Source organism: Hypomesus transpacificus, chromosome 8, assembly GCF_021917145.1.
Source record: "Hypomesus transpacificus isolate Combined female chromosome 8, fHypTra1, whole genome shotgun sequence".
Taxonomy (NCBI): domain Eukaryota; kingdom Metazoa; phylum Chordata; class Actinopteri; order Osmeriformes; family Osmeridae; genus Hypomesus; species Hypomesus transpacificus.
Window position 1 is genome coordinate 8,128,421 of NC_061067.1, and position 16,028 is coordinate 8,144,448.

Below are 16,028 nucleotides of genomic sequence, written 5' to 3' on the forward strand. Positions count from 1 at the left end.
ATAGGCTAATAATGAACAAAGCAGGACATGGGTCCTTACATTATGTATGATGCAATATTCTGATGCAAAAATTTACATTTATTTAGCCAAATAAAAGCTAATTTTCCGATTTTGAATTGTGTAAACTGTCGTATATATTAGGTCTAATCTAATGGATTATGTGTTGTTTGACTCCATAAACACAAAAGAAGCCAGTAAAAACTTCTGATGCGTGTATGGGTCCGTCTCTTGGTGATGATGTCATTAAAAGTCAACGTTGTGCTCTTCTGTAGTTTCTATTTCGGATCCATAGCAAAGAGTATAAAATACTTCTATACTCTTTGTCCATAGTAAGGAGGTTGTGTATGTGGTGTACACCAGGGATTTTCCAAATCTGAATTACATTACAATTAGCTATTTATGTTCACAGTATATAAAATCACTATATGGTGCCCTCACGTGTTTATTTAACCTGTCATCTGAGAGGATAGGGCCCTATAATTGGACGCATTTCCAATGCAATATGTGAAATCCATTGCTATGGCATTGACCAGTGATATTAATATGCAGCATCGTGATAAACAACATGAAAATTATTAATTGAAAAATCCAGTTTATGCATGACAGCCATGCATCTTTCTATAGAGGCAGTCAGTTAAATCCAGACAGGATCTGCCAAAAAGTGAGCTATTTATAATGCCATGTGGTGGTCACATCTTTGGGTCCTGCTGTTAGGCACAGGTGCAGGCAGGACTCCCTGTTTTCGCTCCAAGAGTCTACGAACATGGCTTGACTTTTCCGTTCAGCCACAAATGTATTCAGCCAACACTATAACAGTATTTTGGGGATGGCATCAACTGGACATCTAAGTACTATCACTGGTGCAGGCTTTGGAGCAATACATGATGATTGATTTAATGAGGATTGCTCTAAAGGCTGACTAATTGTGGAAGGTCCAGGTTCATTCTGCTGGGAATTGGCGGTTGATTGATAAATCTGGCTGGTCCTGATGTTGACTTGTTGACTTGAGGACAGCATTCAGCAGGTTCACTGCACTGCACAACGCCCTTCAGTTCCGTTCGAACGGGATGTGACGCTAGTGCAGAGAATAGTATGGCGTCGGCAATGGATATTGACTCCATAGACAAGCTGTATTTTGATTTCTATAACATTTACAGTCTAATTAAATAAGAGGGGGCGTTATAATGGACTACAAGGAAATGCATTTTTACAGTCCGTTTTCTTGATCCCGGATTCATACCCACAACCCATGTCCGAAGGACCCAGAGCTGCTTGGTCGAAGAGGGGTTGTGGGGACTCGCATCGCCGAGGTGAGAACGAGCTTAGCTAGCCAGCTAGCTGACTAATTTTATAGGATGCCATTGTGAGGGGACAATAACATTCGTTAACGTGACTGTAAAATTGTCTTTGACCAGTACCGTGCTGGCTAGTTAGATGTAAACCTCAACTGAATATCCCATAAATGGCCGTAAGTGAAAATATAATGCGGCTACAGCTAGTTGTAGTCTAGTTGTCTACACATCTAAGACAGTCTTGAGCTCAGACAGGTTTAGCTAGGATAGCACAATGAGATAATGAGCATAGATACCTTTGCACTGGCTTCCTACGCCATGCAATAATATACAGGTGAAGTATGTATATTTACACCTGTGGCCAACGCTCCCCTACGCTGATGATGTCGCCGCTGCTCAGGCTAAAGTTGCTGTTAGCACTTGACGCGTGTCGTGACCCGACTCAAATTTGGTTAATCTGCTTCAGTGCCAGCATGCATCACACTAGAATTCACATGGATAAAAGCACAGCTATCGAGCCAGCACTTTAGTTGTTTGTATGATGTGAGAGAGTTATCGGTTCAATCAAAACACCATTTTAAAGAAGGTTGTGTGCTGGTCATGACCTGTGTTTTTGTTTGGTCTGTCAGATCAAGGTAAACATAAGCAGAGGAAATGTGAGCATTCCCTCACCGTGTTCTCTGTGAAGCCCGAGACTGTCCACCCGGGCCCAAAAAGGTACCGTTTCCATGACAGTAACGCTTTCTCACATCTTGTCCACAATCCCACCCCAAAGAGCAGTCACGTACCAGACATATTACGAATGTTGAATGGAGTTAAACATGGCAACCTGAATTTGAATCAATGTGTAGGACTGCTTTAAGACATCTAGATCTAGTAGTGTGAATGCATCCCCTTCCAACTTGCTCAAATCACGTTGCCTTCTGAAAAGATAAGAGGAACATGAGTGAGTGTGCAGGTGTAGATTTAGGGTCTCCTATTCTTAGATTCTCTCAGCTTAGTCTGGCCAGGAAATGTGCCCAGAGGTTAGTGGGAAAAGTTTATAAAACAATGTTGACACATATATGTTTATGGCCTCAGCAGACATGCTTTAATGTGGGCATTGTGTTGGGTTTGTTGTCTAGGTGATTCACTCCACAGAAAAGGGCCATTGTTAGTTTTTTCCTGGACACAAGGGGCACTGTCCTCTGATTGGCTCGGACAACCCCTCTGACATGCCCGTGGCCAATCAGAGGTGAGTGTACGTTGTGTGTATATTTGCATGCATTGTGGGTATGAGAGCATATTTACAAGTGATTGTGCATGCAGGTATTTGTGAAGGCCTTGTGTAGGCTGGAATTGCTGGTTGGTGTTTTCTTACAGCCGGTCAGGGAGCATGTGTGTCTGCCAATATGTAGGGTTGGCATACTGTGTGTGAGTGTGAGGGCACGTGCGTGTGGGCCTGATACTGTGTGTGTAAGGGTGGGAGAGAATTCAAACATTTGTTCCTGTTACGTTCCTGACGTAATTCGGAGCCAAGACGGATGTCATGGATGTTGCACGATATGGAATCCTTTTGATTTTCTATCAACGTTAACTGAGCTGTAGCTGATAAACAACCTAAAGCAACATGTACTATTCAAGCCTGTTCGACCATAGTAAACAGACTAGGACCAAGACCAGTGTCATGCCACGGCCTGTAATCTGTCTTTTCACCTGTTTCCTTCCCTGTCGCCCCCTCCTCTGTCATCCCCCTCCCCCCCAGGTGTGTGATGTCGGGGGGGGACGTGGAGGTGTACCTGTCCCAGGTGCATGATGGGAGTGTGTCCTCAGGTTTCAGGGCGCTCTATGAAGAGCGTCTCCTATTGGACGTAACGCTGCTGATTGAAGAACATCACTTCCAGGTACAGCAGCAAACATCAGATCGGTCTCACACAAACCCACACGCACGCACTCTTACATCTGCCTGTGGGAATACACTGGAGTCATCAATGTGGTACAATATGTATTTAAATGACGCTCAACTAACACTTGACCCTCTTCACTCCAAGGCCCACAAAGCCCTTCTGGCGACCCAGAGTGACTACTTCCGAGTGATGTTCACAGCGGACATGCGTGAAAGAGACCAAGACAAGATCCACATGAAGGGCTTGACGGCAGCAGGGTTTGGCCATGTGCTGAGATTCATGTACTACGGGTCTCTGGAGCTCAGCATGCCCACCGTCCAGGAGATACTGCAGGTGAAACGCACACACACACACATCAGACATTTCATTTGGTTGATGGCACTGTCAGACTCTAAATGCTGTAAATGAAATTGAACACATTTGTTTCTTTTCCATTTGCAATTCTCACTCCACCTCCATGTCTTTCTCCACCTCCGTCTGTCTCCATCTCCCTCCATCTCCACATCTCTCCATCTCCACCTCCCTCCATCTCCACCTCCCTCCATCTCCACCTCCCTCCACCTCCCTCCATCTCCCTCCGTCTCCACCTCCCTCCATCTCCACATCCCTCCATCTCCACATCCCTCCGTCTCCACCTCCCTCCGTCTCCACCTCCCTCCGTCTCCACCTCCCTCCGTCTCCACATCCCTCCGTCTCCACCTCCCTCCGTCTCCACCTCCCTCCCTCGCTCCCTCGTCATCTCTCCCCCTCCTAGGCAGCCATGTACGTGCAGCTGACGGAGGCGGTGGAGTTCTGCTGCTCCTTCCTGCTGGCCAAGATCTGCCTGGAGAACTGTGCCGAGGTCATGCGCCTCCTGGAGGACTTCAGCGTGGGAGTGGAGGGAGTCCAGGAGCAGCTCGACAACTTCCTGCTGGAGAACTTTGTCCCTCTGATGAGCAGACCCGACTTCCTGTCCTACCTCAGCCTGGAGAGACTGCAGGTGTGGACGAACAGTCCCTGATTCCATTTGGTTCTTTTGTTTTGTTTCCTTTTCTCATCCTCCTAGCTACAGTTACAGCTTTTTGGTCATAAAAACACTCATCTAATTACGCATCATGGTTTGAGAGTGTTATGTGTGTGTGTGTGGTGCGGCACAGTGGACTGTTTATAGTGTGTTGGACGACCAAACGTGACCACTGTCATGGCCGCTGTGCTCCTTCCCCATCCCCAGGCGTACTTAGACAGTGACGCTCTGAGTCGCTTCCCGGAGATCGAGCTGTATGAGGCCGTGCAAGCCTGGCTCCGACACGACCGGCGGCGCTGGAGACACACGGACACCATCGTCCAATCCCTCCGCTTCTGTCTCATGACCCCGGCCAACGTCTTCGAGAAGGTGAGGAACGCAGCCTCCGCGAGGCCCCGGGTCCAACTGGTAACCCGGTTTTAACGTTCTCGCCGGTTCTAACCCTCTGGCCCCGACCTTGTCGCAGGTGAAGACCTCAGAGTTTTACCGTTACTCGCGGCAACTGCGACAGGACGTGGACCAGGCGCTGAGCTACTTCCACGACGTCAACGAGCAGCCTCTGGTGGAGACGCGCTCCAACCGCATCCGCTCGGTGCGACCGCAGACCGCCGTGTTCAGGGGCATGATCGGACACAGCATGGTGAACAGCAAGATCCTGCTCCTGCACAGGCCCAAGGTGCGGGAGGGCGTCCTGTGGGAATATCGACCGAAGCAATCTTTTCGCGGACAATTGATAGTTTTTCTCTCTAGTTGGGTGTATGTTTTCTAATGTGCTGTGTGTGTGTGTGTGCTCCCTAGGTGTGGTGGGAGCTGGAGGGACCCCAGGTGCCTCTAAGGCCAGACTGCCTGGCCATCGTCAACAACTTTGCCTTCCTGCTCGGAGGGGAGGAGTTGGGCCCGGACGGGGAGTTCCACGCTTCCTCCAAAGTGTACCGCTACGACCCCCGTCAGAACTCCTGGCTCCGCATGGCGGACATGTCCGTGCCCAGGTCTGGACTACCTCGCTGTTCTCTACTCTCTGACTGAAAAAACCACGAGTAGCTGAGTTTAAGTGAGACTTTCTTTCGATTTTGCTGACATCCCTTACGATTTCTTTCCAGATCGGAGTTTGCCGTTGGTGTCATTGGCAAGTTCATCTACGCCGTCGCGGGTCGCACGCGCGACGAGACCTTCTATTCCACGGAGCGCTACGACATCACGGAGGACCGCTGGGAGTTTGTGGACCCGTACCCCGTCAACAAGTACGGCCACGAGGGAACGGTGCTCAACGGCAAGCTGTACATCACCGGCGGCATCACCTCCTCCTCCACCTCCAAGCAGGTGTGCGTGTTCGACCCCGGCCGGGAGGGGGGCGGCGGGGAGGGGGTGTGCGGGGGCGGAGCTGGGGCCGCAGACACACACAGGACACGGGCGGGCCGCAGCCCCCTCCTCCCCAGCACACACACCAACTGCTGGGAGAACAAGTCCAAGATGAACTACGCCCGCTGCTTTCACAAGATGATCTCCCACAATGGGAAGCTGTATGTGTTTGGAGGTGTGTGCGTGATCCTGAGGGCTTCCTTCGAGTCCCAAGGGTGCCCGTCCACCGAGGTGTACGACCCAGAGACAGACGAGTGGACCATCCTGGCGTCCATGCCCATAGGGCGCAGCGGCCACGGGGTGGCCGTGCTGGACAGGCAGATCATGGTACTGGGGGGGCTGTGTTACAACGGCCACTACAGTGACTCCATCCTCACCTTCGACCCGGAAGAGAACAAGTGGAAAGAGGACGAGTATCCCAGGATGCCTTGCAAACTGGACGGGTTGCAGGTGTGCAGTCTGCACTTTCCTGAGTACGTGCTGGAGCACGTCAGACGATGCAGCTGAGGTCTGGTTTAAACACGCCTCCTTTTTTTTGCTCTAGGAACTCCCACTAATATGACTGAGTCCTCCCACTAAGTCTTGGGACTGTGGGTGGTAGGTGTTTACAGGTGTGAAACTAATACTCGTATGCTGACGCTTTTAAACTAGAGACCAGTGCTTATTTGAGACAAAGATGAAACAATGCGCCATAGTTTTCTGTCCGTAATGATGGAATAAGGTTCTCTAGTGGTCCGTTGTGGTTGATCCTTTTCAAAGAAATACGCTTTGTCAGAAAAAAGGGAAAAATGTGAGGGGGGGGGGGAGGTTTTCATTCAGCAGATTTATTTTTAATTTGTACGTGGACTACGGTCAGTTTCATATTTTACTGTATTTATTCTGTCTGAGATCTAGCAGCTCTACTCTCCTATAACTCCATTATAATCGCCAATGTGTTCATGTTCGTGTGACGGATCTCGTCTGTGTTCCCCACCCCGTGCCTGGGCTGGGGGAGCTGGAATGTGTGAGTGTGGGTGTTTGCCAACATGGATGTATGTGGGTGTGCGCACCCGTGCAGCTGAATGACGCATGTCATGAACTGAGAGAAGAAGAAGACAAAAATACACTACTGGTTGTGTGAGGGCTTCTTAGTCCAATACTGATGTTGACGATGTCACAATTGCATTGTAATGCTGTTCCGCTGCTGAGTGCCAGTCAGAGATGAAAGGTCAGGGGTCATTCACTGTTAAAGAGGACCCTTGACACCGAATGGCTACTTTTATTTATGTTTCTCATGCTTTTCTCACTCCTTAGGCTTTGGATGTGGCTCCATGGGTATGTTTTGTAGCAGGATCCATCCATTGGGATACGTTTCCTGGATAGTCTGTAAGAATATACAGCTTAATTGACCACATCTCTAGCTGGTTATACCTTTAGATAAGTGTCTGGACCTAGTCAAGGCTCTGGCTCTCTTCCTCTTTTTATATGTGCAACTACGAAAAGGGCTAAAGCACATACGAATGCAGTTCAGTCAGCAATGTTTTGATTCTCAACAGCTTCCTGTCACTGTGCATGTGTCACCATGCAGCTTTGTAGATCATTCAGACTTTAGAGTGCTTTGAAAGAGGAACATCGTGTATTTATGCGCTTTAAAACATTTTACTCTCCCACCGTCATGCTTCCCTCTCTTCCCCAAGTCCGCACCAATTCAGCAATATCGAGAGAGAAGCTGATCTTACTGTCATCCCTCCTGCCAAAGCTCATCAAACCAGCGATGCAGTGTTCACACGGTTGCGTTTAAACATGCAGATCTCTGTGGTGAAATGAAATAGTTGACTGGTTCAAGTACTGTACCATGTAGAATCCTCAGCTGTAAGGCTACCGTAATGTTTGATCACGGGTAGTAGCTTGTTATCTGACGTGCTGCATTGATATGGCAAAGGCAGGTAGAGTAGAGAATAACCAGCGGGCCCATCTTCTGTCTCCACGGTGTCATTGTTTATTTGTCTGAATTACAGTCTATATATACCATTAACTATAATATATGCCAAAATTCAAGTCTTCAAACTGCTTCTTATGCAGCTCAAACTGTGTATGCTATACTACTGTTATTTTTGTTGAGGGCACGGCTTGTCATAGCTCAGCATTTTTAATTCCACTCATCACCCTTCCGTATTTCAGTAGGTTAAAATAATAGGTTAGGCTCTCGAGGATAAAACAAAACCCTGTACGCTGAAAAAAATGAAATGAAACGTATAATCTGAGTAGCCACTATTTGGAACAGTTTGTAATTTCTTGAAGGAAATAAATGTTCATACAGCTTTCCACTCTTGTTCGGTTGTTTTGTATTGTGTGCGCAAAACGTGTGTGCGTCATCTTGCGTGCACGGTGAGAAAGCGGTTGTTTTGGTGTATTTTGCCTTCAGACTTGCCGTACGAATCCTAGTCACACAGAAGGAAATGTCAAACCTTCGGAAACTGGTACGATTATATTTCTTTATATAATTGTTTAGCTAAATCTGAGAATACTTTGTTGCAACCATAACGATGCTCAATATGATCCAAACAGTGACTACTTAACATATGTTTGATATAAATACGCGACGTGAATATCCAGCACACTGGCTCTAAACTGTGCTACTAGCTAGCTTGGCTGTCAGCTGACGTGCTCTACGCATCCTAGCTTGCTTGTTAAATGTTACCTTAACAGATAGTGAAGGATTGACCACAATGTGATGAGCAGTCTTGCCAATTGGGGTTTCTATGGGGGATGCAAATCATTGATTATTTTCTGAAAGTGAATTGCTGAAGAGCGAAAGTGCTACAGCATCCCTCATGCCCTTCCTTAGCTTCAAGGATGACAGTGGCTGCTCTCCTTCACCTCACATCTACTACCACCAGGTGTCGCTGCCCGTCACAGTCCCCGGGCTTTTAGGCATGATGACTGGGACGGTACTGGCCGCCAGTGAGGTCAAGAAAGCCGCGGCTCTGAGTATTGAGGAGGTACAGTAGCTATGATTGTGCACCTGTCAAGTAACCTAGCTAATGTTGTGATTTAATCAGCGATGGCAGAATGGAATGAATTATTCACAGCTAATAGAGCAGAACTAATAAAAGGTGTGTGCGCTTGTGTGCAGTTGCCATCCCTCTACACAGCTCCCGAGCCTCAGCTCCGGTATGTGGAACCGGAGGTTGGGCCAGTGGAAGAGAGTGTTGCAGCTCTCAGAAAATGGGCAGAGCCTTACACAAATCAGTTCCAGGTAACTGTTTTTGACACACCTGACATGACTTGGTAGATGTGTTTGTGAAAATGTGCATGTGTGTGAGTCCTGGAACTTGTTTTATTTATGGCTTTTGTTTCCTACTAGGAAACCGGTATATCTACCCTGACTAAAGCAGAGGTGGGTAAGGCTGTGATCAACAAAGTGCATGTTTTCTCCAAGCCATTTTTTTTCTTTCTCCAGGTTGAGTATCGGTTAAGCGCAAACTCAAATGTTGCTTCAGAATGTTTTTCTTCCATAAAGTTTTTTCTATATTCTCACATCCAATGAAATGCGGTGGAGAACAGAGAACCCTGATAATGGTGTGAAAGACTTGACTGCTCCAAACCTTCCACACTTACTCCCCCTTCCCTGGTCTATTCTGCTGTGGTACCCAGGAGTACTACAGGACAGTGGAGCCCACTGTGAGCAGCAGTGTTCAGACTGTCACAGACATCTATGAGTTCCTCAATGATCCTCCCTCTGACCTTTACCCCAGTGTTGGGGTCGTCGGCTTCTCAGGCTTCCTCGGACTCTACCTGGCCAAAGGTAATGCATGCCTGCGCACAGACAGACAGACACACACACACACACCAAGCCTGACGCTCCTCCTCTTGTGTGTGTGTCAGGTTCGAGGGTGAAGAGGCTGGTGTTTCCTCTGGGTCTCATGGCCCTGAGTGCCTCCATGTTTTATCCCCAGCAGGCGGCCTCTATCGCCAAGGTAACAGCTGTGTGTGGATGGATCTATGTTTGTAATAATGTGGGTTCCTCTCTTCTTATCTGGGAGGGCTATGGTTTCCTGCAGGAAAGGCTGGCTGTGAAGTGTGCGTGTGTGAAAGAGGTCATCAGGGCGGTGGGGTACCTTGCCCTTTTCCCTTTTGCCTCGTCTGTTGAATGTTAATGTTGCCAGACAGATATGGAATGGAATTGTGTGATATTTTCAGGTCTGAGGTTGTGAACCTTTCGTCAAAGTCACACCCACCACAAATACCACCCCCCCCCCCATTTCAGATTTTAACGTCAACTGTGTGCATTTTTACATCCACTGTTTGCATTTAATACATGCGTGACTTCTTTGTTCAAGTTCCCCTTTTGTTCATATAGTATTCCACCTCTGTTGTATTGAGAATCCAGATCTCCCCCCCACACACACACATACACATACATGAATACACACAAACCACATATCTGACTGACAACAGGATACACATGTGGAAACACATGGGATGAATATAGAACCGGGAGGATGCAGAAGTGATTGCACAGGTGCTCATTGTTGGGAAGGAAATATGTGGTCATTGGGTGGTTGGGTTAGTGGTTTATGGACAGCTGGAGGATCATGTGATTTGTAATAGTGTGAGATATTGAGATAGGATGGGTTATTTCTTTATGATAATAAATCTGTGTTTTATCGTGTGTTAAGGCCATACCTCTAAACCTTTCACCATATGCTTGTTTCCATGGAGCCATTATCTTGGAGGCCTCTTTATAGTGTGTGTGTGTGTGTGTGTGTGTGTGTGTGTGTGTGTGTGTGTGTGTGTGTGTGTGTGTGTGTGTGTGTGTGTGTGTGTGTGTGTGTGTGTGTGTGTGTGTGTGTGTGTGTGTGGATGCATGCGCGCATCCCCTGTGCATTGCTCTAATTGTTGTTTTTCTCTGTCTCAGGTGAGCAAGGACTCTGTGTTTGCCTGGGGTTTGCAGGGGCGTGGTGCTGTAGAGAAACTATGGAAGGAGCTGCCTTTCGCCGGAAAGAACGTGAGTTTTTTTGAACAACCTCTGGAAAGCCAAGTGTCATTGAAACAAGAGGAAACAAGAGAAGGAATGTGAACCCAGAGATTCTTGAGCAACTCTGGTAGCTAAACAGACCGCACGGTTGTATCCATCGACACATAGGTAGCCAGCAAGCCTAGGGTTAGGTGACACTGACACCTCACACTACTAAGCAGCATGGCCTAGTTCGGTGGCTGCCCAAGCAGGTGGACACGTGTTGTAAGTCACAGGAGTCGTGCGAAGCGACATGTGATATTATCGAAGTGACTCTGCGACACTTGTCACATGAGCTTCTGTATCAAATGTGTGCACGTGTCACTTCCTGTCCCTCAGCCTGAGAAGAAGGAGCAGCCAGGAAGCAGCAGGCCGTCCAGCTGAGAGAGAGAGACGCTCTGGCCACACACACCTGCAACAGTGCCACCGCCCTCACACACACGCACGTCTCTGAAACATTTGATGATGGCAGGCCAACTTACTCTTTACGAGAGAGAACATTTTCTTTACTTAAAGCCTAAATTCTATAAAGAATAAGAACATTTGGTTCACACTAACACTCATATTCACATGGTTGTTGTGCGCATGGCTTTAAAAACTGCTGAACCAGTTTCTCACCATGTCAACATGATTACACATCCCTGCATATTTCCCATATTGGCAGACAAACAGCTTTTTAAATGGTTGTTTGGACTGGATTTGTATATTTATTTACAGATATATTATTTCCTTGTCCTAGATTCACAACAAGGTAAACTACTATTTGTATGTCACAGTAAAGATTATTGTTTAAATTATGTTTTAAATGTGTTTGAAGGTGTAATTCATTGCTCATGCCTACAGTATTTGAAATATGTTGTCCCAACAAATGAAAGTAATATGGAAATATATTTTTGTTTTACGTGACTATTTGAATGTAAGTAAGAACGATTCCAAGACAATTACCTGTACTGTCTTATTCAAGATGGTTGTTAACACTTATGTAAGTGTGATAACTTTTCTACAGGAGGTAAAGTTCAGTACTGTTAAGAAAATTCCAACTATAGTTGATACTAAAACTCTTAAGCAAGCCTGTTCTGTAAATAAGCGATTGATCCAGAATGTCTCAAGGCAGGGTTGTAATGAGGTCTAAAAAGTTTTATTGCTGGTACAGGAGTAGAAAGCCTTTGTCTGAAAAGGTTATCAATGCAGATAGTTCCCAGTTCTCTGTCCAGACTGTTGGCCCTGCCAGAGTTGAAATTACTGGAATATTCTTAAAATAGTCAGTATTCATCCCTTTGCCTAATTCCTGGTCGCCCTCCAGGCAATTGTTATTCTGTCACTAGGTTGAGCTCAAGAACAGAAACAGGGCAGTTCAAGGTGGATGAGTGCACTTGGCTGTGACCAAAATGCTCACTCCATTTTTGAGTGTAAATAAAGGCAATTGTGACTGTAGGGTTTAATATTGGCCTAACCACAAAAACAAACTCTCCTACTGTTTAAAGGAAGGTGGGAAACAGAACAGTGTATTAACATGAACCAAATGATGCCAATACTCTACCATGATTATTGTAAACCAGAGATAGAAAGCAAGAGGTGAGAAAGGACAAGCCAGAACTGAGGAAGTCTCAGGAGATCAAGATCAATTCACAATTTCATTTATATTCAAGGACAACAAATCAGACCACACCTTTCCCTTATCAACATAACTAGCAATGCTACAGTAAGTTACACCTTGAGGTGTGAGAGCCATCAAGTAGAAACTCGTCCAGCAACTCCAGATTTTAGCATATTAGAGGTGGAGGCAGGGTGACACTCAGCTTTGCATGGCCCTGATCGATTTCTGATCTGTTTATCTGCTGGTTGCACAGGTACTCCCTAGTTTGCCCCAAAACTGTGTGCACACATTTGAAATAGGATCAAATTTAAATCAACGTTTGATGCCAAATCTTTAGTTTCTTTTAGTCTGTGTGCACTTTATGCAAGGGTGTGGTTTGCAGAGAACCGAAGTCATCTTTTCAGAGGTGGAACAGTCTGTGCAAACGATAGCCTGGGGGTGCAGGTCTGTATTAGCATGTAGATAGATGAGTCTTTTGTTCTGCCAATGTCTGTGCAGTTGGCCAAGTCTTCTGCATTGATGTGATTAACTCTAAGAAAACACCCCTCTCTCTGGGACCAATAAGACTAACTGATGATGTTGCACTTGACTCCAAAAAGGAGGTGGAAGAAGTGAAATGTGTTAATCTGTGAAATATATGAAGTTACCAACTGCATGGTTAAACAATCCTCAAAACTGAGTTGATTGATTTGTACACAGAAAGTCAAAAACTATGATACAGGTGTGCAATTTAACTTTATTAGCGCTCAAATATTAACTTATTAAAAGGCAGACTACACATTACAATATTTCACCTATAGTCAATAAGGAAGGAGTGAACAAATACAACTGAATTATGCAGGATTAAGCATCTATTTTCAAAAACTTAAATGGACTCAAATTAACATATATAGCTCACTAAGTACATTAAATGCCCATTAGATTACTAATCTACCGCTAGCAATCTCTGATCCCAACCTTGACAGGAAGTGGTGCCTGTCAAGAATCAAGAGTCATGAGCATGGAGAATTTGGCCAACACATTAGCTGGACTCCAGACAGCCGACTCAGAGCGTTTCATTCCACCCTTCATGATAAATGTTGTCATTCTAAACTGAGCAAATTCAAGCAAAGTCGGCACCCCCATGTGCCAACGTAGCTGGTGGGGAGGTATCCAACCCTGACTGCTACGGAAATTACACAAATCATTTCAGAGTCTTATCAAGCCATTTGTTTGTGATGACCAAACTCTCCAGCCATGTCTCTGGTTCTGACAGGCCCCCCCTGTCCCCCACCCCCGCCCCACTCCTGGTCACTGGAACTGGGGCCAGCTCACTCCTCTGCTGGGGAGGACATCTTGTAGAGGCCCTCCTTGTCAATCCTGAAGAGCCTCCAGCCCTCCTCCAGAGAGAGGTCGGCAGCACCGCGACGCTTGTAGAACTCTATCGACGCCTTGTTGTCCTCGGCAACGATGAAGTGCATGCTGCTGCAGCGAGTTTTCACCGCCGTCTGGAGAGAATTTAAGGATTAGATACATATACACATATACATTGACATTAACTGAGGTTTCCCTACTTCAGACAAAAGTCTAAACCCTAGTAACAATTCTCTGGCCATATCCAGCTAAACTATAGCACCGTAATTATGTCAAAGGATTAGCTTCTACTCAACTCACATGACTGAGGAGCTTCAAGATTTCAGATCCGATGCCAAACCCTGAAAGACAGGAAAAAAAGCTGATTAAGATCAAGGAGAAAAGGCTGAGTTAGCTGAGAACGTTTTTGTACGACATTGTACTCACCCCTGTACTCTTTCATCACAAAGAAGTCCTCCAGGTAAAGGAGCTTGCCAATCCAGGGGTCATAGGTGAAGTAGTACATAGCAAAACCAATCACGGTGGGAGCTGGGCGCACACAGACATGCACTATCAATAACAAGTAAAACATCTTTGTGGGATGAGAACAAGAACATTTATTTGGTAAACAGATTGTGTCGGTTTCTTAAGTGTATACTTCAGAGTGCTACGGGTAAGCTATGTTGAAGGCAGAGGCTGAGGTTAAAGAACAGCTTTTCATCCAAACAGGAAGTACTACCCACAAGACATCTACCCAAGATATGACGGTGTACGAGAAGGCCTAAATCTGTTGGAACTGGCAAATGGCGCCTGTGCGTTGCAGAACAAAACACGTTCTGTTTATTTGAAACACAAACCAACGTTGCCTACCGCTGTTCATCTGCTCCCCTGTGAACTCTGCCACAATACAGTGGTAAAACGGGTGGTCACCGAATCCATCCTCAAGCAGATCTGTGATAACAGAATTGTATAACCTTATTAAACTTGTTCCATGTGTAATACATTTACCCTACAGTCAGATTTCAACAGCTGTAGGCTACCAATCAGACATACCTTTCTCAGTCAGTATAACTTGATCTTCCATTTCTTCATATTTTGCAAGTTCCTAGTAAGAAACATTATGTTTCAGTAGGCCAATGAGCATTATTAACGATTCAACACGTTAGAATTGGTGAACTGACCTGAACTAAACGATTACTAACATTTAGTTATTTATTTACGTTGATTGGTGGATACAAATCTATTTAGGGGAAGTGCATCATGAAACTGAGGAAATTTATTTAAAAAAAAACAGGGGGACGGAGATCATTTCAGACCCAAACAAAATATGAAACGATGACGAACTACACATCCTTCTCTAGTCGGATATCCAGCGGAAATGCCCTACTTAGATGGCCGTTACGTCGGCTTGGTTTAGGCCCGTCACTTCATCAAAACAGAAGAGTTTAGTGCTGCCAGCAAGCGGCTGTTATAAAATGTATTCAGCGTATGCATTCGGCGTAACGTGAATAACATCGAAATATTAAAACAGGCGACTCTACCTTTATGAGTCGCAATATGTCAGGCACGTCTTTGGGTTCAGCTTTCCGTAATTTAAAGTTAGCCATTTTCTTCTTTTACTCTTTTTTCCTTTTCTCACTAATCCTCTGTATGTGAAGTGAAGCAATAGAAGTTTCTTCATTCGCTTCCCAGGGAGTTTACCCTCCGCAGTCAGTCTGGGATCCTGACGCTTCTGTCGGGAGAATTACATGCAGCAACTACCTGCGTTGACGAAATCAGCTGTACTAGACGGTTCTTTGTTTCTTCATGTGTTTATATACTGACCCGTGGGGGTTGGGAAAATCTGCCGTTTCTGACCAATACAAACGACGGATCGAAGAAACGTCACTACAGTCTGTTTTCCCCGGTCACAAGAGCAGACGCTGTTTTGCATGGCTGTTTAAGCCTGCCCCCTTAGTTTGGCGTTTGGGGACAACCATCACCTTACTCGTTTATCCTGTTTTATTGAATAGGCCTATTGTGATAAACCAGCATAGGTTCAATTATAATTGAAAATTATACTGGCTTTCATACACAAATAGTGTATCTCCCAGCCTTCATTATTTGTCTGACAGGGATAAACCCTTTTTAAAATACACAGGTTAATACTCTGTCTCTTGGTGTAAAGGGTGGATGAGAAAGTTCTACTATCCTGCTAAGAATGCAGCCAAAATGATGTCTCAGCCTACATGCTTGCTCATATGGGTTAAAAGACCTGCACACAAAAAAAAACCTTATAAGCACCTTTTCCACCCAATTGCACCTGGCCTGCAAAATGAATGTCATGGAGGTCAAACCAACAGTGGGTGGATGTGTTTCATCCAAGAGACTGATGTTATTTGAAACTTTTAGTCTTCTGGGAAGCTATGTGGACTTTTCCTGATCCAGACCAAAATAGCTTGCAATGTGGAAAGAGTCAATATAGTTCCCCACACGCACACGCACACGCACACGCACAAAGAGAACGAGAGATACTAACATTTACAACACTAATCATTATGCATTTTTACCACCCCAAAAA

The 16,028-nt window shown here is 45.7% G+C and overlaps 3 protein-coding genes across 8 annotated transcripts; 2 read left to right on the forward strand and 1 right to left on the reverse strand.

Moving 5' to 3' along the window:
* Positions 1 to 1,079: 1,079 nt before the first annotated feature.
* On the forward strand, positions 1,080 to 7,846 carry klhl15 (kelch-like family member 15). 5 transcript variants are annotated; one of them, XM_047023615.1, is made up of 10 exons: positions 1,226 to 1,310; positions 1,922 to 1,927; positions 2,417 to 2,526; positions 3,037 to 3,175; positions 3,323 to 3,511; positions 3,933 to 4,157; positions 4,389 to 4,550; positions 4,648 to 4,857; positions 4,980 to 5,170; positions 5,282 to 7,846. In XM_047023615.1, the coding sequence occupies exons 3-10, from the start codon at positions 2,507 to 2,509 to the stop codon at positions 6,045 to 6,047; spliced, it is 1,902 nt and encodes a 633-aa protein (XP_046879571.1). In that variant the 5' UTR covers positions 1,226 to 1,310; positions 1,922 to 1,927; positions 2,417 to 2,506; the 3' UTR covers positions 6,048 to 7,846. The 5 variants fall into 5 exon arrangements, with proteins under 5 accessions (XP_046879569.1, XP_046879571.1, XP_046879572.1 ...); XM_047023613.1 differs by lacking the exon at positions 2,417 to 2,526 and having other exon boundaries at positions 1,080 to 1,310; positions 1,922 to 2,009; XM_047023616.1 differs by lacking the exon at positions 1,922 to 1,927 and having other exon boundaries at positions 1,228 to 1,310.
* Positions 7,847 to 7,902: 56 nt separating this feature from the next.
* Positions 7,903 to 11,445, forward strand: apoob (apolipoprotein O, b). Of its 2 annotated transcripts, none has more exons than XM_047023618.1 (8): positions 7,903 to 7,999; positions 8,420 to 8,521; positions 8,656 to 8,778; positions 8,887 to 8,919; positions 9,177 to 9,327; positions 9,408 to 9,499; positions 10,441 to 10,530; positions 10,879 to 11,445. In XM_047023618.1, the coding sequence occupies exons 1-8, from the start codon at positions 7,979 to 7,981 to the stop codon at positions 10,921 to 10,923; spliced, it is 657 nt and encodes a 218-aa protein (XP_046879574.1). In that variant the 5' UTR covers positions 7,903 to 7,978; the 3' UTR covers positions 10,924 to 11,445. The 2 variants fall into 2 exon arrangements, with proteins under 2 accessions (XP_046879574.1, XP_046879575.1); XM_047023619.1 differs by having other exon boundaries at positions 7,927 to 7,999; positions 8,368 to 8,521.
* Positions 11,446 to 12,852: 1,407 nt separating this feature from the next.
* On the reverse strand, positions 12,853 to 15,277 carry LOC124470000 (diamine acetyltransferase 1-like). Its single transcript, XM_047023620.1, has 6 exons — positions 15,010 to 15,277; positions 14,522 to 14,573; positions 14,339 to 14,419; positions 13,916 to 14,017; positions 13,790 to 13,830; positions 12,853 to 13,623 (listed from the first exon to the last, which is right to left on the reverse strand). The coding sequence occupies exons 1-6, from the start codon at positions 15,073 to 15,075 to the stop codon at positions 13,447 to 13,449; spliced, it is 519 nt and encodes a 172-aa protein (XP_046879576.1). The 5' UTR covers positions 15,076 to 15,277; the 3' UTR covers positions 12,853 to 13,446.
* Positions 15,278 to 16,028: the final 751 nt, after the last annotated feature.